Here is a 24,487-nt window from a genome sequence, read left to right on the forward strand (position 1 = left end):
TTGAGTCGAGAGCTCTCACTGAGGGCTGTGCCAGCATGAAAGTTTGGAGGGACAGCGCCTGACCGCAGTTGAGGGGACCGTGTGGCGCAATGCAGACGCACTGTACACGCGTTGATGGTGTGTCGTTCGTTTTTGCTTGACACGGCATGTCGTTGTCACGTCTGGCAAAAGTTGGACAAACTTCTGTCCACTATTCGCAAAACATCACGGTGTCCATCGAAACTACCCAGGATCGAAACAGTCTCTGCGAAAAGTCTCACGAGAACTTATATCGACATGATTTGGGAACCGTTCTGCCTCCAATATTCTGTGTTTTACAGTATCTTACATCGCCTGCCTATGCTCTCCACGCGACAGAATGCTCAGAGTGAAGTCGTTTCGTCGTGTACGCCTGTGCCGCCTCACCAAAACTTGCCGCCACTCTCCTTCTTTCTCCGCTCAGTCTGCCACTGTCAGCTCGCAATGTTCCATCGTATGCGCTCGTTCGAGTCCGTCGGCGGGACACACGTACCCAAGCTTGCTTGCAGTCGCGGTACGCCCTACAAGCCATCAATCGCCGTGTCAGCCGTCTTCGTCTTCGTCCCTTTTCCGGCAACGTCGCGGGTCGTGGAATGGCAAACGCACTGAAAGTACTCGCCGCACATGCTCTTGTCCCCGCCGTTGCGGTACAGGCACTTGTAGCTCCGCTGCGCGGCCTCTTGGCACGGGTCGTAGAACTCGCTCTTCGATTTCCTGTTCTCCGTCGTGCGCACGCGCGAGCGCCTGTGGTCAGCGAAACCTGCGGGACGGCGTGTCGGTGTGGGCGGAGGGGGCGCTGGAGTCTGGGTCGGGCGCGGCTCACGTCTCGAACTTTTGCTTCGTCTTGTTGTCCCAGGGGCCGGCGTCGGCCCCTGTTTGCGGTGTTGACGACGACGACTCCGAGGACGACATGGCTGCGGGTGCAGGAAAAGAAGGGTTCGCGATTTTGATGGTCCTGGTCTGGAGCGGAAAGTATGAAGTCATTCCGACGGCTGAATCTCGGATGGCAGGGGTTCCGAGCTGTTCCCACAGCTGCCGAGCTAAATCGCACTGTGCTCTGGTGCTTCGGCTTACAAGCATTCCATCCTGGCAATGTGACCATTCTGTTATGTTACAGAGCTCACCCGGGCACATCTTCCACGAACTACAGGTATCAGGAGATTCTGCACCCAAGCTCTCCGACGTCGATTCCAGCCCATTCGGTCTGTAGAATGCTACCGCCCGGGAGGGCCAACCGCCTCCCAGAATCCGTCCCCGTCAAACACGTTCCTCTCCTTCTCTAGCAGCCCAGCACGCGCCAGCTCGACCTTGCGCGCCGTATCCTTGCTGCAGCACAGGCCTATGTCAAACTCCTTGAGGCCCGACTCGCCCAGCACCGCCAGTGCCGCGAGCCCCAAGTACGAGTGGTAGATGTCCGGCGGGGAACCAACGGCCTTGCCGAAACCGCCGATGCGGTGCTGCGTGACATCGGCGAGGTACCGCCGCGAGGGTGCCGCGTTGACCACGTCCAAACTATCGAGCATCTGCCACGACCATCGTCAGTCTCATGAAGTTTCGAGATTACCCTCCATGTTTGGCCTCGTCACGGCGGGGGGGGGGAGGGCTTACCGCCAGCGTGCCGCCCACCCACCACGTGTAGCACGTGTCGGCCTTCTTGTTCCACCGCCCATTGAAGCCTACGCAGGCGCACCCGTCGTCCAGGTCCAGGTCGCCGAGCTTGGACTCGATGAAGTTCTCATCATCACTTGCGTCGTCATCTTCTTCCTGCGTCGCGAGATACTCGAATTGGCGGTGGGCGAGGAAGCGAACCAGCCTGTCACGACACCCGATTCCTGCCTTCATGGCTGCCTCTCTAGACGTTGAAGAGGATGCCCCTGGGCGATCTAGCATGTAGAGTGCCGCGATGCCGCAATATGCGTAGCCGGCTAAGACAGCAAAGTCAGTGCCGTAGGAACAATGGTTCAAGGGCCGGAGACACGTACCGTGGGACTCATGTTCTGACGCTTCGGCAAGGCCTCCGTCAAACGTCTACATTCGATCAGCATGTCGCGTAGTCATCCCATGTCATAGCCTCGTTTCAACTCACCTGACATCGCCGGATGTGCGCAACCATGCTCTCGACATCCACATCCTCCTCCGTCCCATCGCTGCCCTCGCCGAGTAGCATCCACCGGATACAGCTAGCGAGGTAGCTATGCCGCATATCCCTACCGCCCACGGCCTCGCCCTCCCACAGTACCTGTCCAAAGCTCCCGTCACGCCGCTGTAACCGCCTCAGCCAGCGCAACAGCTTCCGTCTCTCCACACCCGCGAACGCCGCCCGCGCCTCGCCCTCATCGCCAGCCGCCAGTGCCAGCAGCAGCAGCGCGAAAAACGTGGCCGCCAGGTTCGCCGCGCCACGTTCCGGCTGGTCGCGCAGGGCGTGCGTCGGGCTCCCGCAGAAGCCGCCGTCCGGGTGCTGCAGCCCGAGGACCCAGGCGCGCACGGCGGCCCGGTCCGCGGCACTCGGTGAAGGGGAAGTGGCCGCGTCGGCGGAGGGGCCCAGCAGGTCGAGGGCCGAGACGATAAAGAAGGCAAAGGTGAGTCGCGTGGAGTCATTGGCGGTGTAGGCGGACGGCAGGAAGGAGGTGTGGCATCGCTGCCAGTACTTGATGTGCCGCGCCGCGTCGAGGCCGGCCATGATGAAGCTCTGGAGTCTGGAGGTACGAAGACGCCGGGTGTGGGGTGGGACGCTGCAGGACGAATCTGGAACAGGGTCTCAGGGAAGCGTCATTGGCGATTTAGGATGCGATATAGTGTGCGTCTGGCTGGATCTTTGCGATAAGGCTGGGTGGACGAGTGTGTGAGCTCCGAGGTTGACGGATGGGTTTATTGAGAGTGAAGCTCAAGTGAGCTTGAAGCTGTGGCACCGCTGAGTTGGGCAGTTCGTCAGCTCGACGACAAGCTCACTGTAGGTAGCTTCCAGGTCGTAAGGGCACAGCTGCATGCGCCACAACACCGACATTCGCCCACAGCGCAGCCTCACCAACGCTTGAGTCCCGTCGCAGCCACACCCAACGCACCACCCCGAAGCTGCCCAGGTGCTCCCAGGGCCAAAGGTTCCCCTGCCAAGCAGGCCCGTTGCGTGTCCCTCCAGGGGCCTCCCAGTGGCCGCGATGTCCGACACGGGGCTCCAAAACAACCTGACCCGCTGCAGACGGGGCACGCACACCTCCGAACGCAGGACCCAACCAACCTGCAATGTTAAACTCCCGCCCGTCCCGTGCTCCCCTACCTACCTTACCAACCAGCGGCATCCTGCAGCGGGTCGAGCGCACTGTGAGATCCAGGCACATGACGACACCAGCAGCCAGAAAAAAAACGAGGCTGCATCGCCAACTCAACAACTCACACCCTCGCCCCGACGTGACTCGCTCGCCGCCGCCGCCATCTTCCTCCCTCGTTCGCCTTTCGCCCACCGCGCCACGTCCGTCGCTGGCTCCCACCTCCCACCTCCCACCTCCCACCTCCTACCTGCCATCCTCCCTCCCGACTCCCGCCCGTCGCACACAGGGTCTCATTTACACGCGTCCATTCCGGCTGCTGTCCCTCGTTTCAAACCCGCGACACCACGAAGAAACCACCTCATCGACAGCTCTCGCTCCCCGCGCGACGTTCGACTTCCTCCGTCCACGAATCATATATATATACAGTGCGAGAGAGAGAGAGAGAGAAAAAGAGAGAGATAGACAGAGACAGAGACAGAATCTGCCCGCCATGCCGCTCATCGCCGCCAAGACCATCATCACCTCCGTCTCCCTCTTCCACCTCACCCTCGCCTTCTTCTTCCTCACCAACCCGCGCACCATCGACGAGCAGGCCATTGTCTTTGTCATGGGCGAGAGCATGGGCATGGTACGTCGCCTCCCCCACGACTCTCCCGTCTCGTACCGTGGCGTCTAGGCTCACACGTTCTCGTTCTCAACAAACAGCCCGCCGTCCGCGGCTTCGACGCCCAGTCCCCCGCCCTCGCCTTCCTCGCCGTCGTCCTCGCCCTCCTCGGCCTGAGCGACCTCGTCTCCCTCTCCATGCCCGAGGAGCTCGGCGCACTCTACTACTGGGGCACCCAAGGTACGTACATCTTCCCTTTAAGCTTCCCCCCCAATCTCGCGCGCGACCACTCCGCTAACCAGCCGTGCGCCTCCCACCAGCGCCCCTCCGCTCCCTTTTCTCCATGGCCCTCGTCTTCTACTCCTACTTCCTCGGCCCCTCGTCCCCCATCTTCGGCACCGCCTCCCTCTCCCGCGCCAGCCGCCGCGCCGCCGCCGCCGGCGCAACCGGTGGCGTCGTCCCGCCCTCGACATCGACCTCTTCCTCCTCGCCCGCGTCCGCGCCCTCTTCCATCTACCGCCCCTCCGGCTGGGGCGGCGACGCCCTCAAGAACCGCGTCTTCTTCACCTTCATGTTCCTCGAGATGATCACCTGGTTCTGGATCTGGGTCACCCTGCGCGAGGAGCGCGCCGGCGTCGTCGAGAAGCTGCGTGCGGCGGGCCGCGCGGAGCGAAAGAGGGGCGTGCACGAGCATGACGAGTAGGGCGCGTGTTTTGTTCCTTGAGGGAAGCCAGGAGGCGCCGGGGGCATGTACGATGATGAGACTTTGGACATTGTGTGGGACGAATATCCGCCAGCTGTACCGTGTGCAGTCTAGGCGAGTGGCATCATTAGGCATGCTTGGATCGGAGTTACTGGGATATCTAGGCTGCATAACTATACCCCATCAACGAGTGATTTCTACATCTGCCGCGCTCGTTTCCACTCCGAGCAATTGACGTCCAGTACACATCGCAAACGGGCACACTTCGCTTCTATATCCCCGCGACCATCGTGCCGCTTGTGCATTGTTCCAAGGTCCAGCGCTCGACCACGCTCGCGAATACGCACCCAATGATGCCCCGTGCCTATACTTCCTCCACAATGCGTAGCTGGGTATCTGCACTCCCACTCCTCCAATATCTCACAATAGTTTGGGCATGAAGAATAAAAGCTGCACACATGAAAGCCATCTCCGTGTATATGTCATTATGGGGGTATCGCGAACTCAGGCCACCGGCTTCGGCTCTGGCGCAGCCGCTGCTGTCGCTGCCTCCTCGCCGTGTTTAAAAGTCGGGCTGTTGATGTTGATTGTTGTCGTCGGCTCCTCGTCTTCGTCTTCAATGATTTGCTCCTCGATCGTTTCGCCCGGACCGCCGACGATTGGGTTGAACATGTCCACCTCTTCGATGTCTTCGTCCGGGTCCTCTGCCACGGCGTTCTCGTCTTCTTCCTCCTCTTGTATGGTGATCTCGCCAGATGGACGCCCCCGTGCAGACCCGCTGCCGCTTCGGGAGTGCGCCGATCCGCTTCTTCCGCCAGCCATGCCGAGGCCACCGCCAAAGTTCAATGTCGGCCCTTTGAAGATGTTCTTTTTCCGCTTGGCAAACAGGACGCCGGATGAAAAGGGATTGGGTGAGCCCGGTGGCTGCGGCTGGTTGCTAGGCATGCCCTCATTGTAGAGCTGCAGGGGCGGCGGTGCGGGCGATCCGAGAACAAGCCGTATATTGGATGGAAACGACGTCGTCGTCGGTGTCGCGGGAAGAACCTTGACGGAATGATGCGGCGAGTGCCCGCGACCAAGTGGTGTCTTGCAGGTCGATACAGATCCTGCCGAGCTCGTCGACGACGCTTTGGAGTGGGAATGGTGGTGGTGGTGCATCGAGCGGACCGACGAGATGGACGAAGACGTCGACTTCCTACCACGCAGGCCCGCAGAGGAACGGCGGATCGTTGAGCGGGGAGTCAACGGCGATGGTGACAGCGACTGTCGCTTGTATGACTGTGACGTGCCAACGCGCGGTCGCGGGTGATGGGCGTGCGCTGTTGTCGATAGCGATGACGACCGCGACGTCGTCGTTCCCCTGTGGACGTAGCTGCCCTGCGCCGGGCCTCCCTTTACTGCATGGCCGTTGGCCACGACGCTCTTTGGAAGCGGCACCGTAGCCTGCGCCGGCGAGCCCGTGGTGGGATACTTGCTCGTCTGCGGCCGGGGGCTGGCATCCTTGCTACTGTGGGCGCTCGATTCCTTCATGTGCAGGTTGGGGGTGCTGCGGCTCGTCCGCCTCTCATGTCCCTTGCGCCGTCGTGAAGTGTTCTGAAGTAGCCAGTGCGTCCAGTGCTTCCAGTGGGCGATTATGGCCTCGCTCGGCTTCTTCTTCGTCTTCTGCCCGTTCGTCTGTTGCCGATTCTGCGCCCCCGCTTCGTCTTGCTCCTTGAGCACAGTGTCTGATGTGGTGACTAGGTGAAGCGTAGAACCTCTAGATCTCGCGCTGCGCAGGATGCCCTCCTTTGGAGGCGGAATCGGTCGACGATGGCGGGACGTGGAGACGGATCGAATCGAATCTTTGTCTATCGGCGTCGGCGGCATGTCTTCGTACGAAGTTCCGCTTTCTCTGTTGGCCTCGGGCAGCTGAGGGAGGTCAGAGATGGTGAAGTCGGGATAGTAGTGGGCACTCCTGCGTTCGCTTCTGCCTCTTCGGGAGCCGCTGGACTCGCCCAGCCTAATAAACTGGCTCGTCAGGCCGCCGTCTTCGTCCACATCGTGCAGCGTGGGCGCCATGCGCTCGAGTCGACTCGATGCCGCCGATAGACGCCGGAGGCTTCGCTCCGCCTCCTTTTCTTTTCGTCGTTTTTCTCGCCTGACCATTTTGCGCTCCTCTCTTTCGAGCAAGAGCTTCCACCAGCCCGACAAAGCATCGCATTTTTGCGCCAGGACGCTCTCGATGACAGCATCGATGTCGACGCCAGCACTCCGCATCCGCTGCAGGCAGTCCTTTTCCAGCGCAGTCGAAAAGGGCGGCTGTGTCTTGATCTTGAGGATTTCCTGCTGTGGGGCCGCATACTCGGCCAGGAACGGGTGAGCGAGAATGTCTTCCAGTGCCGGACGGGGAAATGGTCGCTTGGAGAGGAGGGACTTGAGCAGAGGAACGGCTTCGGCTGGGAGGTGGTCGGGGTACGGAGGCTCCTCGGAGAGAATCTTTGTTCGCGTCACATTGTCGTCGTCGTCGTCAAAGGGCAGCTCGCCGCAGAGCAGGGCGTACAGGATGATGCCGAGGCTCCAGACGTCGACCTTTTCGCCCGCGTACTTTTCGCCTCGCAGCATCTCGGGCGCCGCATAGCATATCGTGCCACAAAATGTCTGCAGGTGGTTCGTCCTGCCCTCATATTCGCGCGTGAAGCCAAAGTCGACGAGCTTCACATTTTCATGCTTGTCGAAGAGGATGTTTTCGAGTTTGAGGTCGCGATGGACGCATGACTGCATGTGGACGTAGGCGACGGCGCCGACCAACTGTGCGAATATCTTCTGGACCTTGTTGACGGGCAGCGGCCCGTGTTCGAGGAGGTAGTTGTAAAGCTCATCGCCTGCGGGATGTCAGGTGTCAGCCGCGTCTCGCACAGGTGGGGGGTCTGTGTCCTCGCTGTCCTACCGGAGCAATATTCCAACACGAGCCAGACTAGCGACTCGGTCACAATGACCTCGTACAGCCGCGCAATGTGCGGGTGCACAAACTGGCGGTGGTGGTGTATCTCGCGGGCGAGGTTCGAGTCATCTTTGTGCGCCGACTTGAGGACAACCTGGGACGGCAGGTCAGCGGAGGGAACACGAACACGACCCTGGGGGATTCGAGGACGGCCGTTGACTCGTACCTTGGAGCCGTTGGTGAGCTTGTGCGAGGCCAGGTACACCTTGCCAAAGGAGCCTTTTCCAATCAAGCGACCGAGGGTATAGTTGCCGACGGACCGGAGCTCGTTGGTCGAGAACTCGCTGCGAGAGGTCAGCCATTGCGCGTCGAGGCAGACAGGAAGAGACGGGACGGTACGCACTCCAACAGTTGCTGGTACGAATTGGCAAGCTGGGCATGGCGGCGCGCGTTAGCAAGGCTCGTCGTGTCCAGGGCATTGTTGCTGGTGGTGGTGGTGGCTGCTCCCACCTTTGCCTTGCGTCCATGCGGCTCGGCCTTCCCCTTTGCCGGCTGCATCACTCCGCGTGGTCCGCCGGGAGCTGGTGGTCGCGCGCGCGCGCTGCTAGGCGATAGACAATGGAGGAGGACTGTGCCGGGGATAAATGTGCGCGCGAGGAGGAGGCTCTCTCTCGCTATCCCGACGGTGCCGGGAGCGAGGGGCAGGGCGAGGTGGTGTGATGTGGCGGCCGCGTCGTTGCTTCTTCAGGGCCGGACGGTGCCGGTGGCGTGCGTGGTGACAACAGGACCTTCAGGGCAAGCCATTCGCCTGTCGCTCGAGGCGCGTCTCGGGATGCGTACTCGGTGTAGGAAAAAGCCGCGGGTGCTGCCGAATTGGCCGTCGTGGAAGCCGTATGTCGTGGCCGGGGGGGGACGCGAGAGGATGAAGGGGAAAGAGGGAAGCAGTCGGTGATGGCCTCGAATCGAGGATGGCCTGGGACGGGACCCGACGACGTCGAGGGGCTCTTTGGTTGGTTGGTTGGTCCGGTCGCCGCTGATGGTGCTGCTGGTGCCCTGCTATTCTGCTGCCGCTGCACCTGTCCTGGGCACTTTTCCATAGGTGTCGCAGGGGGTGGGGGTTATTCGCTGAATGACCGTGACAGAGGGCTGGCGCGTCCAGGCCATCTGCTGGGCACTGATTGGACTCGTAGGTAGCCACGCTGGGAAACAGCCTGTCTTCCAGGTCGATCGCTGCCACCGGGCGCATCCTTGAACCCACTGTGCCCACCGCAGGCGGGCCCTCACTGCAGCCATCCTCAAGGATGATAAGGTAGCAGCCAGGTACCCGCGATGGCGTGCCTTGCAGGTGATGTCACTGCCGGCGCGAGCCCCTGAACGCGCACGGGGTTAGGAGAGTTACTTCCGGGGTACCTGTGGGCCTTCCAAGGTCAAACCTCTGAACACGGGACGGGCGTCTTGGCCGCTGGAGTCCACCCCACACCGCGCGCCTTGGATCTGGGTTGGTGCTGCTGCTACTACATGATGCTGCACCCACGGGCTGTATACAGCTCACCTAGCTCCCGGCCAACAAGCACAATAATGGGAGCTTGCCTGGCCAGGGCAACTCTGGCTTCACCGTTCGATGGGACTGGACCGTGCATTGTGCGATTCAAACTGCTCCCCAAGGAGCTGTATTTTAGGTACAGTCTCAACACCGGAAGCTTTGCCAGGCACCCGTGATAAGTTTCCGAGCTCCCCTGGAAGTACGCCGTATTACAGCACACAACCTTCGACCGCGACACAACTCCGTCAGTGGACACATCCACACCAGCTCGCGCAACGCACGCGACGACGCCCGCTGCCCTCACTCAATAATCCCGTCTCGAGCTCTCCATGCCGGCCATTTAGTAGAATCATGAGCAGCTCAGCCAAGGACCTCCCCCGCCCGTGTTTCCCGCGTTTCCCACAACCCCCCGGCACCGATCCTGTTTCACCATAAACGTGGTCGCCAGCCCCTGAAATCCCAAGCTGCAGCTCTGCCCGGAGCGTGCGATGATCACTGCGCCGAGGCCATGATTCATAAACCCGACACATCGCGGCGGCGGCCCGCGGCGGCTGCACCGGGTGAGCACTGGCCATGAGTCGTCACCATCAGCTCATCGGTGAACCATAACGCAGTGCGTCTCCTTGCATTGAGCGTCCGAGTCCTGCTCGAAATCATACCACTGCGCGTCGTCCAGGGTAGCAATCACGGATCTTGCTTGGCTGAGGTGCCGCTCACGCACTGTCCCATTCAATAACGTACACGCCCAAAACTTCGACAGCGATCCGAGTCCCCCGGCCGTGGCCTTCCCGTCCGCGTCTACCCTGCGCCGGTTTTGCATGCTAGCCGTCCCGCCCATAAACTCCAGCCGTAGATACAATGCAGACGGTCCCCGCATATAACCTCATGCCCCCTGCCATGCTTCGTACTATAATACACTATCCCAAATGCCTACCCTTATCGACACATCGACACAAGCCCGGTTCCCTCGGTGAGCCAGGAACCCAACCAAAAAACGCCTTGCCCCATGCCTCTCATCGCTTTCGCGTATCCTTGCCCTTCTTCTTCTTGCTCTTCTTCTTGTCCTTGGGAAGCTCCAGCTTCGTGCCCTTGAGCTCCGCCGCCATGACCCCGAGCATGTACTCGTCAATGTTGCCAACCCTGTCACCCCAGGCGTTGTACTCCGCGTCCTCGTCCAGTTGCACCGAGTCAACGCCATCCAGAACGCTGCCGTCAAGTACCGACTTGGCGGGGGTGCCTTGCCGTGTCGTCGATGCTCCCGAAGCGGGGCCGCTGGGCTTCTCGGTAAAGTCGGCATCGTCTGCCTGGATCTCGCGTTCGGCGATTCTCGCTGCCGCCACATCTTCCCTGTCCTCGGCTTGTTCGAGAACCCTGCCCACGGTGCGCTGGTCTTTGCTCTCCGAAGGCCCGCCTAGGACGCGGTCGAGCGCGGCGTCCGCGGCCGCCACACCCTCGCTCGTGAAATCAATCTTCTCACCCAAGACGTCCCGGACGGACACGCGATTGAAGTAGTCGGTCGTAAACTCGCCCTCCTGAATGACGACATCGTCCAGCATCTGCTTCTGCGATGCTTTCCTCAAGATGTTGGCCTCAATCGTGTGTTCGCTGACGAGCCGGTAGATATGCACATCGCGCGTTTGTCCGATTCGGTGGCAACGATCCTGACACTGCTTGTCCATGGCTGGGTTCCAGTCCTGGTCGTAAAAGATGACCGTGTCGGCGCCAGTCAGGTTGATGCCCAACCCGCCAGATCTGGTTGACAGAATGAAACAGAGGATGCGAGGGTCGTTGTTGAATCGATCAGTCAAGATCTGGCGTTGCTCCACCTTGGTCGCACCATCGAGCCGTAGGTACTTGTGGCCGTGGATGTTGAGGAACTGTTCCAAAATGTCCAGGACCTTGGTCATCTGCGTGAAGATGAGCGCCCGATGTCCGCCTGCTTGGAGTCTGCGGAGGAGCTTGTCGAGCACTTGGAGCTTGCCGCAGTCGTATTGGAGCAGCCGCTTGTCCGGGAACTGGATGCTAAGACGCATGCGAGCCTCATGCCACGGATCTGGCGGCGCCTCTTTCGGCATGAACGGGGCCCATCGGACGGGCGCCGACAGCTTCAGGTCAGCGTCTGTGAACGCCTCAACGCCCTTTCGGCCAAGCATTGGCTGTTCGAGGTCGCGCGTCACGACGGCCGGCGTCACACACGAAAACTTCTCAATTGTCGTCTTGAAGCTATCGGCTCGCTGGTCGAGGCTTGGAATCAAGTTGCGAACGAATGTCGAGTCGTCCTCGAACCAAGCCATGATCTTCCGAGGCACCTTTGGACGCGGTCGACATGGGCGTCGGTGTGCCTCTATGTTGACGAGCTTTAGCAGACTTTCGCCATAGATTGGCCTCTGCTGACGGCGGAGGGCATTGAGGTAGACGCAGTGCTGGAGCTCTTCGAAACGGCCCCACCGAGATGCGCCCTCGAGGTAGGCAATGGTGGATTCTACCGTCGACGGGTCGAGGGTCATGCACGAGCTCTGGGCGCGGCCCCGTTGCGTCTCCCTGAGGTCCATCAGCGTCCGGTGCGAGCTCAGTTGCGCGATTCGCTCCGCTCTGGCACTGGACAGCTGCTCGTGTTCTGTAGGGATCAGGTTCAAGAAACCGAGGTTGACCTTTGCCATGGGCGGTGCTGCTAGCAGCGAGCGCCGCACCGTGCGCTCCGTAAACTCGTATTCGGTAGGGACAGATCGGGCCATACGGAACGAAGTCATGATGGGCCGGTCGATGAAGAGATCCGGGTGGTTGCAGACCTTGCGAAGCTGCATGAGGCAGTTGATGATGGACATGTAATTGCCCGATGCCAGTGTTTGCTTGGTATCGGCTCGGGAAAGAAAGCCATCGTAGAGCTCTCGCTGACGTTTTGACAAGCGACAAAACTCAACATGCTCGTACTTTCCTGGCATCTGTTTTTCCACGTCGGCCTTCAGACGTCGGAGCAGATAAGGGCGTAGGACCTTGTGAAGTTTTGAGATGATGGCTTTGGCTTCTTCGTCCATCTGCTCCCTGCCGCTCTCCAAGATTTGTGACTCGGGCTTGTGGAACCAGTCCTGAAACTCCTGTAGATCTGCAAAGCCGCCGACACCATTCTCTGACGGCATCAAGAAGAACAGGAGGGACCACAGCTCGGTGAGGTTGTTTTGCAGAGGCGTACCTGTGAGCAGGAGTCGCGCTTGCGTGTTGAACCCGAGGAGCGTGCGCCACCGCTGAGACTTGAAGTTTTTGATGTTGTGCGCTTCGTCGAGAATCATGTAATGCCAGCGTCGCCGCTTGAACACCTGGTGGTCCTGGAGCACCAGTTGATACGACGTGATGCACACGTTCCAGATATCGTCGTTGTTCCAGCCTTGGCGCTTCCGTTTGCGTTCCTCCTGTGAGCCGTAATATGCAAGAATCTTGAAGCCGGGGCACCACTTCTTGAACTCCATCTCCCAATTGAGCATCACACTGGTGGGCACGACAACGAGGTGAGGGCCCCAAACCTCGTGGTTGCATGCAAGGTGGGCAAGCAGAGCAATAGTTTGGATGGTTTTCCCCAGACCCATTTCGTCTGCGAGAATACCGTTTGTGCTATTGGCGTATAGACCAGCCAACCAGTCGAGGCCGTCACGCTGGTACTCGCGCAAGGTGCCGCGGAGAAGAAAAGGGACTTCGGTCTTGTGGCTCTCTGATGCCGGTTGCGACGGGGATCGGCTTTTTCCCACTTTGGCAACAGCGAGATCGGCTGTTGAGGCACCGTCGACATCGGAAGGCTTCGTTTCTGACGTTGCTGGTGATTGACTGGGGTCTCGGCTGGCTGGATTCGTAACCGGCTCGGTCTCAGGACTGGCGGGTTTCTCGGTCAGAGCTTCTTGCTCACCAGCATCGCCTGGCTGGTCGACGTCTGCCATAGACACATCCTCGGCAGGAGAAGTATTTCGCTGTGCGTCGCCATTGGACTGTTGCTCCGGGACGTACTCCTTGTCATCCTCGTCGTCCTTGTCCTGGACGGGAGCCAGGTCATCAGCTGTCGCCAAAGAGGTTTGCTTCTCAACCGTCGCGCCCTCGACTGGTGCCCCATCCGCTTGGTCATCCTCAAAGGCGTCACCGTTCACGGACTCTGGCAAGCGGACGAGCGACATGGCATCGTCGTCGTCAACGGCGCCGTTGGTGCCCGGCAGGGCCTCCTCGGCGCCGTCTGTCCGTTTGATATCGGCGTCGACAACGTCGGTGTCATTTCCGTTTGTCATGGGCGTGTCTGCTGGAGCCTGATCCTTGATTTGTTTCAATTCGGATTTGCCAAAGAACAGCCCCAGCAAGCCTCCGGCCTCGCCTTCAGACTCATCGGCCGACTCGTCGCCGTCGTCTGATACGCCGTCGTCGTCACTGCCCATATCGCTGGAACCAAGATCGTCATCCATGTCCACGGATTCGTCGCTGGTCTCATGCGCGGCATCGGCGTCCGTTTCGGCTGCGGCAGGATCGGCGCTGGTTCGGTCGTCTTGATCAGACGCTGGCGGCTCCAAATCGGGGATATTCGCGTATTTGGCTCGCAGCTGTTCCTGCGTCAGTGCCTCGTCCGCCACGTCCTTGAGATCATCTCCTTCGTCATCGTCCGAGGTAGACATGTTGTCGCTATCGGCGTCGTCGTGGCCGTCTTCGTCCGAAAGGAGATCATCGTCACCATCGCTTCCGCTGCCGCTCATGTCGTCGCTGAGGTCGTCGAAGCCGTCCTCGTCGGATGGAATCCCAGAGTCCAGCTCGCGTCGAGCCTGGAGTTTCTGTTCGGACAAGCTGACAGCCTCGTTGAGCGCCGCCTTGACTCGTCGCTGCTCCTCCGCCTCCCATTCTTCGAGCCGCCTCTGGTTAACTTGGGCCTTGACGTTTTCCCATGTCCCAAAGAGCGCTTTGATGACCAGTCTGTACCTCAGTATCCACTTGTCGCGTTCTTCGGCTTCGACTTGCTCGGCCGACTTGGGCTGTCGCCGCAACCACTCGTCGCGGCACGCCTCGGCAAGCTTTTTGGCTGTCGCACGGTGGCGTTGTTGCTCTGCGAGGAGCAGCTTGCGGAAATTGGACATGGCCTTGACCATGTGATCCCGACGCGCCCACTGCCGCGGCGGCTCCTCCTCACTCTCGGGCGCAAAGAGGGAGCATCGTTCCCTGGAGAGCAGGCCGCCCGGCTCGACCTCGTGTTCGATACGCAGGATCGTTTGCGCTTCTTTGAACGCAACGTCGTCTGTGTATGGCGGTCCATCTTCGGATGCCTGCAGACCGCCGTCTTCGACGGGAATGTCACCCGCGCGCGCCCAGAAATCCTCGAAGCTCGTGCCGATCTTGGGCCTTTTCCGCACCTGGTCGGGGTGGACCAGAGGAATGACGCCCGGCGTGATGCGCCATCTAGACCGGGGCGATCGACCGCTGGCATCGTAGTAGCCGAATTTGGAGTCGTTGACGGGGCTCGTATCGGAATCGGCAGCAAGGCGTGAAGCTCGTCGCGGACGGGTCGAGTGGCGTGTTGGTTGAGGTCGAGGGGAAGGCGTACGCCGCCGCGGCCGGTTCGAGAGCCTGGGTTCGGCTGCAGGCTTCTTGGAAGCGGACTTTGGTGTAGACGCTGCCTTCTTCGCCGTTCTATCCTTAGCGGGCACCGACTTGGACCCCTTGATCGACGCCGGTGTTGTGTCTTTCTTTGGCGTGCCAGAAGGCTTGCCCCCAATGGACTGCCTCGTCAACCGCTTCTTTCCTGGGGGCTGGAACTCGATGGGTAGAGTGTTGATTCGGCCGGACTTGCGGCGGCCGTTTTCAGTGTAGGATGTCGGCCCGTCGGCCTCGGCCTTCTTCCACGGTGGCGACTCAATCTTAATTTTCCGCACTATCGGGGGAGGTGTCGAGTCTCGGGTCCTGCGACGCTTCGCAGGGCGCTCGCTGTCGTCGTCGGAGCCGTCGTGGTGACCGTTGAGCTCTGCCGGCACGTGTCCATTTGTATGCGGTGTCGCGTCTTCATCGACGTCTTCTGCCGTTAGCGACGCGAAACCGCCATCTCCGATCTTGAGCTCCTCAATAGACGCGTCGTCTGGTGGCGGGGACAGCTCGTCGCTCGAGGAATCCGGGTCCGCCACGGCCGGCTGGACCTTGGGCGACGCGGTCTCGGGCATCATAGCAAGGTGGAGCCAGGAGACGCAGAGGGCGAGATCTCGACGGGGCGAACATTGGCAGGGCAGAAATTAGGGTCTATGGAATCGTAGCGCTTCAGCAAATATTCATACAAAATCTGCACATGATCAGAGGCCCGTGGCGTGGCCGGCGGCGGTTTTTGTGCAAGAAATCCGTGTCGTCAGCAAAACTTTTGAGACGGAGAGAAATTGATGGAAAGGGAGCAGGTGACATGGGGGGGCGTTACGCGGAGGAGCAGAGGTACGTACCTTGCTTTTGCTCTCGAGTCGCGCCTGCTGCTGGAGCTTCGGGCTGGGGTGGGCGGCCTTGGAGGGGAGAGGCATGTTTTGTAGTGGATGCCTCAGGCACCCATTTTCTTAGTGCCGGAAGCCGCCATCACCACAACCTCGTCGCAGCAAGGCCCGGCTCGACTCAAAAAGGCCGCCATCGTCACCGAGCAATTGGGCGCCACACATCGCGAACCGCCCCCGGTAAGTCGGCTTCGCAAAGCTGCCGCCTCGCGCGACCACTTGCGGGCCCGGTCACTGACAATTGCCTCGCAGATGCTCCCTCAACGAATTGCGCGGGCGTCGGCCCTGCGCACCGGGTTCGCTGCCGCACGACGCCTGCCGGTCGCCCAGCGACGGGCCTTCACGCCGGCATCCTACACCGACAAGAAGACTCTCGATGAGAAGTACCCCGACCGTCCGGTGCTCAGCGAGGCGGAAGACCCCGGCATGGTCAGTGGCAATTGCATGGTCGGAGTCGGGTGAAGGATGGATGGGTACTGACACCGCGAGTACAGAACGGCGGCTACATCAACCCCCCTCGCATCAAGCGCCAATTCCGCGACCCCTATGCCACCTGGTGGGACCCGCAAGAGCGACGCAACTTTGGTGAACCTGTTCACGAAGACAACGACGTCCTCGGAATCTTCTCCCCGTGGGAGTACACCTGGACGACCACGGGCCCGGGCCTCATCATGGTCGGCACTTTCATCGCCGTCTTCCTGGGTGTCTCTAGCGTCGTGTACATGAACTACCCTGACAAGCCCTCGTACCCGAGAGAGTTCGAGGGAGGACTGGAGCGGGAGCTGGGTGGTCCTGGGGCCGTAAGGGTAGGTGGTCTGCTCTTCACGCCTGCACGGCGAACTGTACATGCTGACCCTTTCTGCAGGCGCGAATGGCCGGAGACGAGGACCCTTGATCGACGGACGGCGTTTGTACATAAATTAGATGCGGAATACAGCAATACTCAACAAAGTGTGCTGCGGGCCATGGTTCAACCTGATGAGCAGGTGCGGTCTAGGGCGGCTGACGAGGCCATGATGTGCCTGGTGTACTACCTACCTATGCTTGCAATTTCCTCTGTCCTTACCTTCTTGACCGACTTGATTCTTGTCACCGACTTTGCTCTGTGATGTCGACGTCTGCGGCCGGTGGCCATTGACGTGCCATGTCAGCGCCTGCACTTGCTCGCTGTCGCCTAAGTTTTCTTGTTTGGCTCTACCAATCTCCTTGACACCCGGAAGGAGCGTCTCTAAACGCCCCCGCTCGATGACGGACGATTGCTTAATCTCGGGGCTAGCTGCGTCGTTTGCTCAAGGTCCCAGCCGCGAAGCCCGGTCAATCTCTCCCTGGAATAACCAGACCACCTGCTTGACCTGAGGAGCTCCCTAGATTTCTCGATGGTACGACTTGCCTGCGGTTCGTCCGGAACCAGTCCTGGGGCAACCCTGACCTGACCTGTCGAGCATTGCGGTCGGTATTCCACAAGCCGCAACTTCTATACCTATCCTCGCGTCTTCGTCGTCCCAAGATACTCGGCCCGAAGGCAGACCGCTCTCTCCTGCTGTGCGTTGTCGGCATGAATGCCCCTGACCAGATCGCTTCACTTAGTTTCGGCGGACGGCAACGAACCACAGAACCTGGGACGATCCTTCGCCAGTCACCTAAGGACGCACTCATGTCAAGACACGGTGCTTGAATGATCAACACCACAACGATTACTACTCCAACGTTGGGACTCGCAGCCATATATTTGCGCACTGCAGTCGCCAACAGCCCCCGTCACTATGCGGTACCAGGACTGGGACATTTTGCTGTTCCCGACGGACTGCAAGATCCCCATCAAAGAGTTCAAGGTGACTTGCCATGTCGTGCACGACGCAGGTACGTGGTGGGCAGCCACATGTCTCGATCTTGGCTGTCGCTGATGACGTGCAGAGTTCGCCCAAACCCATGGATCTTTGGGCCTTCCGACGGTCTGCTGCTTCATCCCCAGCCTCCCCGCCGGATCGAACTTCCAGGTCTCGATCCATTCCTGGTCCACGCCCGTTGTGAGCCAATTCACGAGGGCCTACAGCGAGTTCAGCGAGGCCGTCAAATTTGAGGCAAGACTGTACATTGACGGGCGGCTGCTAGCGTTCGTATGGCATGAGGACCTAGGTATGATATGGGAGGGCTGACGCGAGCAGATCCACGACGCTGAACCGAGATTATTGCTCGCCGCACGTCATTGCCCACACTTGTAGTCAGTCACACCGCAGTCCTCTTCTAGAAGGCGGAGCTGAGATTACTCTTAGATGTCGAAAAGACTGGAAAGCTAGAGCCACTGCGATTCCCGCTATTCCGACGAGAGCTGCTCCAGCAGAGCCATTGGAGCCCAGCTGATGACGTCGGTCGAATCAAACTCATCCTCAGCGAGGGGTTCCCGCGAGACTCGCTGTCGCTCCCCATGGAGCGGGTCAAGAACGTTGTCATGTTTTCCTTCCAGCACGCTCCTCTAGGTGTGTATGCCGCGGAGTAAATTGCAGCTTTGTTTTCTAACAAGTCGACGCAGACTTGCTGGAAGCAGCTTGCATCGCGTGGCCCAACGCCTCTCTGTGGCAGCGAGTGCCTTTTACGTCGTCGATGCCAGTCCCGTCGTATCCCTCAGGCGATGCGGACTCACACGCGCATTCCCCGCGGCGGCGGATTGGCCTGCCTCGAGGTGGCGTACCGGCACCCTCGCGGCGAGCCACGGTGCCTCAGCCTCTGGCACGGGTCGGGGCGCAGAACGCTACGAGTTTTCCAAGTCTGGTGGAGCGTACAGATGGAGACTTGGTTGATCCGTTGTCGAACAAGAACGCCTACTTCGAGTGGCTGGTGGCCAACGGCCAGGGTGTCCCGCCGTGGGACAGCGAGGGTGCAGCGCAGCGGCAGAACAACCGAAGGGTGAGCACCGACATCAGCATGCCCGATTACACGCCTAGGAGCGTCGGGGATCAGTCGGGACAGTCGGTCGTGCCAGCCAACTTTGCTGCCGCACGGGAGGAGGACGGCTCTGGTCATCTTCGGGTACCCACGAATACGCCAACGACGAGCGGCCTCGGAAGCTTTGAGAATGAAGGTACGTGGAACGACAGGGAAGAGCTATGCCAACTGCTGAGTGAGTATGCAGCGGTGCCCTTTCCCATGCTTTCGAACAGCTCTGTGATTCCTGCGGACCTGGCCAGTTCCCTTACCAACTCACTGCTCAACCAACCAATGCCGATGCACTTCCAGCTACAAGGGCAGGCTTCCTTGGAACCTGCAATGGAGGTCAAGTCGCGTAAAGAGAATCGAAACCATGCCAGGGCCCACTCACCTTCGGATATGTCCATGGCTTCGGCACAGGACCACGTTGACATGCGGCGGGTCTCACAGCAACTGTTCATCCCGGCGGGAGGTGGTATGCCTGTTTGCACGGTGTCGTCGCAATCGAATAGCCCGCAAGGTCGGGTATGCCCTGATACTATTTGCGCTCCTTCTCAAGGGCCAGACGTGAGCTGCTTGAAGATGGCTCCTGGCGACGCGACTCTCGACAACGCACTCGCGACGACGCTGAAGGAGGGTCCGAAGCGCATTCGCAACTTTACACCAGCATCTGGGGTCGCAATGGAAAATGAGGATGAGCGGCAGCGATGCAGCTCGAGCGTGCGCCTGACGCCGTTCGGAGACAGCAAGGAGAATGACGGTTGAGCATGGCGTGTATTCGCACAACGAAGGCCGTGGGGGGTTGAACTGTTACTCCGTTTTGCATCCGTGGCACTTGTAGGGACTAGACTGGCAAGCAGATTTTGTGGCGGTCGGGGAGCCAGCATGGATCAATCATCACGTTGAAAGGGACACTTTTATGTGGTTGCTGGCCGGCCTGTGGCTAGGTGGCAGAGGAAGCGCAGACACTGGGCTTCGTAGGATGGTAATACACGTGTATTGGTACCTTTTGTAAAATCTTGACCCTGGCGAAGTTGCGAGCCTAGCTGTGGGAGAATGGTCGCGATCCCATTGGGCAGCATCGAGGCCGTCGATGCATCGGAGATGTTGTGGACGCTGGAACTGTGTTCTTCTTATCGGGGCCTCATGGGACAGCTATGGGGCCTCATAACCTGATCTGGATATACTGCGTGTCGAATCGTCGATATTTGGGTGACGTCGACACACTTCATCAGGTCACCAACCGGAGAGGAAGAGATTTGGAAAATGACGTTGGGATCGATATGCTCTCGCAAACACGCAGCTACAAATGCCGGGCCATTCGAGCTATTACGGACTGGCAAGGGCGATGCCTTGGTGCCGGAGTGGCTCCGCGTTGGCGTTTGTGCATCTCCGTTGCTCGACGGCCTGCCTAGCCAGGGGTGCCACACTGCCGCACCTCTGCTGGCAGACTTGCTTCCTGGACAGGCTCGCCAGAAAATGGTCGATTAATTTTTTGCGTCCGTGATACAGTCAATAACGAAGAATCTGAGGAATGTGCTCTCAGAGCTTTTTTTTGTGTGTTCGATTACATGGAAGCGTTTCTGCTGGGGTTGAGTTCTTGGGCTCTTGACTCTTGACGGTGTAAGTCGGGTCACGTGCTTTCAGTGTGTGTGTGGGCGGCAGCGCGCAGCTCTCGCCCCGCGATGGGGAAAGAGCGAAGACGCGAGGCAGAAGGTGCGAAGGTGCGAGGTGCGAAAGACGACGGGGTAACATCCGCCAGCGCTCTCTTGCATCCGCCGTGCATCTCCCGCCTCATGCATGGACGTCCCCACCCGTCTGACTGGCCCAGCTCCCCATGTGGCGCGCCCGTGTCGCTGAGAGCGAACCCGACCTCTACGGACTCCGGCGTGGGCGCGCTTGGCCCGCTTGCGCGATGCTGCTCGACTGCTCCTGGGCGTCGCCAGCTCCGTAGCCATGGCGCGGTGGATTCATCATCGCCGCCTTGGCGGAGCAAGTGTCAAGTCCCGAGGGCCAAGGGACGAGATGGTTTGACACCGGTCAATGGGCCATGCTCAGCAAGACTTCCACGTGCGTCCGGGCCGGCAGGCAACTGCAGAGCCAACTCGCTCCCAGATCGGCAGCGAGAACGAGGAGCGTCTCGTGGTGTAACCCATGGCTTCGCCTCCGCCATCCATCTGGACTCCCGCATCCGGCCCTAGGACAGCCCACCTTGCCCCGTCCACTGCGATCCCTGCCGAGTTCGATGCGCTTGCCACATGGCCGTTGGCAGTCGCCATCCCTGCAGGCCATGGCTCGGACTCGCTCGTTCGCAGCTCGTCACCTTGTCGCGGCGGAAGCCCACCGACGACGTCCTCCGGACCCGCACCATCTCGACTCGGAGGCTGACGTAGCCCAGCCGGCTGGTGCGAGTCCCCCAGTGCCGCCTCATATATATAACCGCAGTGTCGGGACACGACCACATGGCACCGTGTGATGGATCTGCCAGGCTTGAATCTTGCATCTCAGTTCGATGCCGGAGACCAACAACCACTCTGAGCCCGCTGCCATGGATCCCTCCAAGAGAAGGGCCCTGACCGAGGCAGAGCTGGCCCGTCTCAGCGTGCACCTGCCCAAGGATTCGCTCTCCACCTCCATGGCCATGTCGTCGCGCTACTTCTTGGACGACCGCGAGACGCACTACATGGCCCATAGCATCAAGACCTGGCTGTCCGATGACGAGTCCCATGCTCCCACGATGACGGCCACGCCCAGCACCATTGCGAGCCTCAAGTTCCCTGAGCGCGCCGCCGCCAGGTCCAGCGTGCGAAACAGCATGAGGAACAGCCAGATACGCACCAGCATAATACTGGGCACGGTACCATACGATGCGGTCCGTCCCGGCGAGCCACCTTCCCTGACGACGGAGAGCAAAGAGATGCTGGGGCTCGTCAACGGCGACAGCGGCGACATTGCCAACCAGCCAGGCAAGCGTGAGGACGGGCAAGAGTACGCCACGGGCCTCAAGCTGGCGCTCATCATCACGGCGCTCTGCTTTTCCGTGTTTCTCATGGCCCTCGGTATGTCGTCATTTGCCCATGAAGCATGCATCTTGCTCACCCCAGTTTCGTAGACAACTCCATCATTGCTACGGCCATTCCGCGCATCACCGACGAGTTCCACAGCCTCAACGACGTGGGATGGTATGGATCGGCTTACATGCTCACGGGATCATCGTTCCAACTCTTCTTTGGCAAGTTTTATACCTTTTGGAGCATCAAATGGGTATTCTTGTCTGTCATTGGCCTTTTCGAAGGAGGCAGCCTAATCTGTGCCCTGGCACCAAACAGCATGACACTCATCATCGGGCGAGCTGTCGCAGGAGTCGGATCCGCGGGCATCTTTGCTGGCGCCCTCACCATCCTCGCCTACACTGTGCCTCTCGAAAAGCGACCCCTCTACAGCGGTCTCATCGGGAGCATGTGGGGTATCTCGTCGGTCGCCGGGCCCCTCCTGGGCGGCGTCTTCACCGACCGGCTATCCTGGCGCTGGTGCTTCTACATCAACTTGCCCGTCGGTGCCGTATCGGTCGCAGTCATCTCAGTGTTCTTCCACGACCCCCAGCGCAAAAAGGAACCTCGCACCTGGAAGCAGATCCTCTGGCAGCTCGATCCCATCGGCACCATCTGTTTCATGCCCGCCATCATCTGCTTGCTGCTCGCCCTGCACTGGGGAGGACACACGTACGCGTGGGACAATTCGCGCGTCACGTCGCTGCTCATGCTGTGCGTCGTCCTCGTGCTCGTGTTCCTCTACGTGCAGTACAAGATGCAGGAGAATGCCACCGTGCCGCCGCGAATCATCAAAAAGAGGACGGTGTGGTCGTCGGCCATATTCGAATTCTTCATCGGCGCGTGCTTTCTGCTGAGTATGTACTTCTTACCCATCTGGTTTCAGGCGGTCAAGGGCGCCTCGGCCGTGTCATCAGGCGTCATGAACATTCCCATGCTGCTCAGCGTGGTGCTTTTCACCGTCGGATCTGGCATCATTGTCACGTCCTGGGGATACTATACGCCATTCATCATCGGCGCTGCCATCCTTATGCCAATTGGGTACGGCCTGATGTCTACACTGAACAAGGAGTCGTCCGCTGCCGCCTGGATCGGCTTCCAGATCATCGCCGGCGCAGGTGTCGGGATTGGCATGCAGCAGCCTCTCACGGCTGTGCAAGTGGTGCTCGACATTGCCGACGTGCCCACCGGTACGGCCATCATCATCTTCGCTCAGTCACTCGGCGGCGCGCTCTTTGTGACGGCAGGGCAGACGGTCTTTTCGAACAGGCTCACTGCCTTTGTGATGGAGTACGCGCCCCAGGTGGACCCAGGTGTCGTTCTGGATGCGGGAGCGACCAAGATCCGGGACATCATTGCGGCCGAGTATCTCGATGGCGTGGTGCACGCGTTCAACAGCGCCTTGTCCAACTGCTTCCTTGTGAGCGCGGCGACTGCGGCTGCGGCCATTACGGGTGCGGTCCTGGTGGAGTGGAAGAGCGTCAAAGGAAAGCACATTGAGATGGGCGCCGCGTAGGTGGCTCGTCCTCACTACGAATCTTTCTGATCATTCATTGTCTGCTTGTCGATTTGTTTGTCAACTTGCTTACTGCGTGGCGTTTGGTGCATCGGGTGGCGTTGGGAGGATCTCGAGCTCCGGGTGGAAACGGGGCCATTGACGACTTGCGGTCAGGTAGACATGACTGCGATCCTTGTACCTACTCAAAAGATAATGATCTGTGCATTGATGAAGCGTGTGCTCGGTCGTCATTCATCCGCTGACAGCGTTCAGTGTAAGTCGATGTGAACTGTGAGCATGTCCCATCTCGCACATATTCGGAAGCGGCCTACCCAGCGACGGGGCAGGCTGGGAGAAAGCCTGCAGACCTCTCATAACCTACCCGACGGCTCGTCATACCTCCAGATGCCAGTGCGGCTCTCAATCTCGTCATCTAGAAGCTTCTCAAGCCCCAAATACTCCCACGCAGCGAACGTGCCCAGCACCAGCGTGACCCAGGCAGCAACCAGCGCACCAAGCGAAAACGAGCCCGCCCAGTCCTCCCGAAAGTACCCATAAACGACCGCCGCGGCGATGCTCAAGGCAATGGTAGCTACGATGTACCCCAGCACTACCCTGCGCTTGGGGAACGGCTCCTCGTCTCAGCATTTGATACTGCACACACACAGCGTAGCTACTTCGCAACGTGGTATGTATGGTAGGTTGGGTGCGAAGGGAAGCGAAGGGAAGGGGAAAGAAGACAGTCGTGCTTACTGGGCGGCTATGTGCTCTATAATCTCAACGAGGATGTACTTTTCGCAGGTTTCGCCGTTCATGTCGTCGCGGAGGCGGAGCAGGTTGTGCGTCAGCGTGGAGTCGTAGTTTTCCTTTTCGGTGCGGGCGCTTTGGAGGACGTAGGTGAAGTAGCGCAGCGTGCGGGAGCCTTCGTATTGGATGATGTCTCGGTAGCGAGCCCATATTGTTGAATGGCTCCCCCTTGTTTCCTGTTTTGCGATTGCATTAGTCCTTCGATGTGGTTTGTGTTGGAGCTGCTTGGATCACTGACGGTGCCGATGGCGACAAAGTACACAAACTTGATGCGCGTCGGCTTCACAGCGCGAAAGAACCACCACCGATGGTAGTAGTGCGCCTCCAGCTCGTGCGCAAACTCGCGGCTCGTCCAGCATCTGTTGAACTTGACGGGTCTGCCGTAGACGACGGGCCGGCCGTTGAACGCCCTGAAGAAGAGCAGCCTATACGCATCGATAAACATGAATGAGCCGTTGCAACAACTTGACTTTCACAGTGCAGCGAGATAAGTCCCTTTCCCCCTTCGCAGCAATGGTACACAGGAAAACGGGTTAAAAGGAGAATGCTTCTTCTCACTGGACGGGGTCTTGTTTACGAATCTCATGGAACTTCAGGCGTGAAGTGGGAGGGACCGCGCGGTGCACGTCCACGGGGTCAGCGCCGGGCTTGGCCCGTCCGTAGGGTCGGTGCAA

At 59.7% G+C, this 24,487-nt stretch overlaps 10 protein-coding genes across 10 annotated transcripts; 5 read left to right on the plus strand and 5 right to left on the minus strand.

Annotated features, from left to right (window-relative positions):
- Window positions 1-539: 539 nt before the first annotated feature.
- Window positions 540-930, minus strand: PLICBS_000162 (uncharacterized protein; the record flags this gene model as incomplete). Its single annotated transcript, XM_065599542.1, has 2 exons — window positions 540-762; window positions 842-930. The coding sequence occupies 2 exons, from the start codon at window positions 928-930 to the stop codon at window positions 540-542; spliced, it is 312 nt and encodes a 103-aa protein (XP_065455614.1).
- A 302-nt stretch (window positions 931-1,232) lies between these two features.
- Window positions 1,233-2,698, minus strand: PLICBS_000163 (uncharacterized protein; the record flags this gene model as incomplete). Its single annotated transcript, XM_018327330.2, has 4 exons — window positions 1,233-1,541; window positions 1,627-1,943; window positions 2,001-2,046; window positions 2,105-2,698. The coding sequence occupies 4 exons, from the start codon at window positions 2,696-2,698 to the stop codon at window positions 1,233-1,235; spliced, it is 1,266 nt and encodes a 421-aa protein (XP_018174026.1).
- A 1,076-nt stretch (window positions 2,699-3,774) lies between these two features.
- Window positions 3,775-4,591, plus strand: PLICBS_000164 (uncharacterized protein; the record flags this gene model as incomplete). The annotated part of the gene is made up of 3 exons (XM_018327329.2): window positions 3,775-3,912; window positions 3,990-4,128; window positions 4,209-4,591. 3 exons carry the CDS (start codon window positions 3,775-3,777, stop codon window positions 4,589-4,591), a joined length of 660 nt encoding a protein of 219 aa, XP_018174025.2.
- A 504-nt stretch (window positions 4,592-5,095) lies between these two features.
- Window positions 5,096-8,069, minus strand: PLICBS_000165 (uncharacterized protein; the record flags this gene model as incomplete). Its single annotated transcript, XM_018327328.2, has 4 exons — window positions 5,096-7,452; window positions 7,518-7,665; window positions 7,738-7,855; window positions 7,915-8,069. 4 exons carry the CDS (start codon window positions 8,067-8,069, stop codon window positions 5,096-5,098), a joined length of 2,778 nt encoding a protein of 925 aa, XP_018174024.2.
- Window positions 8,070-10,067: 1,998 nt separating this feature from the next.
- Window positions 10,068-15,227, minus strand: PLICBS_000166 (swr1 complex component; the record flags this gene model as incomplete). The annotated part of the gene is made up of 1 exon (XM_018327326.2): window positions 10,068-15,227. One exon carries the CDS (start codon window positions 15,225-15,227, stop codon window positions 10,068-10,070), a length of 5,160 nt encoding a protein of 1,719 aa, XP_018174022.2.
- Window positions 15,228-15,785: 558 nt separating this feature from the next.
- Window positions 15,786-16,428, plus strand: PLICBS_000167 (uncharacterized protein; the record flags this gene model as incomplete). The annotated part of the gene is made up of 3 exons (XM_018327325.2): window positions 15,786-15,962; window positions 16,028-16,339; window positions 16,399-16,428. 3 exons carry the CDS (start codon window positions 15,786-15,788, stop codon window positions 16,426-16,428), a joined length of 519 nt encoding a protein of 172 aa, XP_018174021.2.
- Window positions 16,429-17,296: 868 nt separating this feature from the next.
- PLICBS_000168 (uncharacterized protein) lies at window positions 17,297-18,030 on the plus strand (the record flags this gene model as incomplete). The annotated part of the gene is made up of 4 exons (XM_065599543.1): window positions 17,297-17,393; window positions 17,448-17,646; window positions 17,699-17,751; window positions 17,807-18,030. 4 exons carry the CDS (start codon window positions 17,297-17,299, stop codon window positions 18,028-18,030), a joined length of 573 nt encoding a protein of 190 aa, XP_065455615.1.
- Window positions 18,031-18,134: 104 nt separating this feature from the next.
- PLICBS_000169 (uncharacterized protein) lies at window positions 18,135-19,223 on the plus strand (the record flags this gene model as incomplete). Its single annotated transcript, XM_065599544.1, has 1 exon — window positions 18,135-19,223. One exon carries the CDS (start codon window positions 18,135-18,137, stop codon window positions 19,221-19,223), a length of 1,089 nt encoding a protein of 362 aa, XP_065455616.1.
- Window positions 19,224-21,006: 1,783 nt separating this feature from the next.
- On the plus strand, window positions 21,007-23,024 carry PLICBS_000170 (uncharacterized protein; the record flags this gene model as incomplete). Its single annotated transcript, XM_018327323.2, has 2 exons — window positions 21,007-21,517; window positions 21,571-23,024. 2 exons carry the CDS (start codon window positions 21,007-21,009, stop codon window positions 23,022-23,024), a joined length of 1,965 nt encoding a protein of 654 aa, XP_018174019.2.
- Window positions 23,025-23,377: 353 nt separating this feature from the next.
- PLICBS_000171 (uncharacterized protein) lies at window positions 23,378-24,258 on the minus strand (the record flags this gene model as incomplete). Its single annotated transcript, XM_065599545.1, has 3 exons — window positions 23,378-23,621; window positions 23,760-23,989; window positions 24,052-24,258. The coding sequence occupies 3 exons, from the start codon at window positions 24,256-24,258 to the stop codon at window positions 23,378-23,380; spliced, it is 681 nt and encodes a 226-aa protein (XP_065455617.1).
- Between the last annotated feature and the right edge of the window lie 229 nt (window positions 24,259-24,487).

Source organism: Purpureocillium lilacinum (assembly GCF_023168085.1).
Source record: "Purpureocillium lilacinum CBS 284.36 DNA, scaffold_1, whole genome shotgun sequence".
NCBI lineage: Eukaryota > Fungi > Ascomycota > Sordariomycetes > Hypocreales > Ophiocordycipitaceae > Purpureocillium > Purpureocillium lilacinum.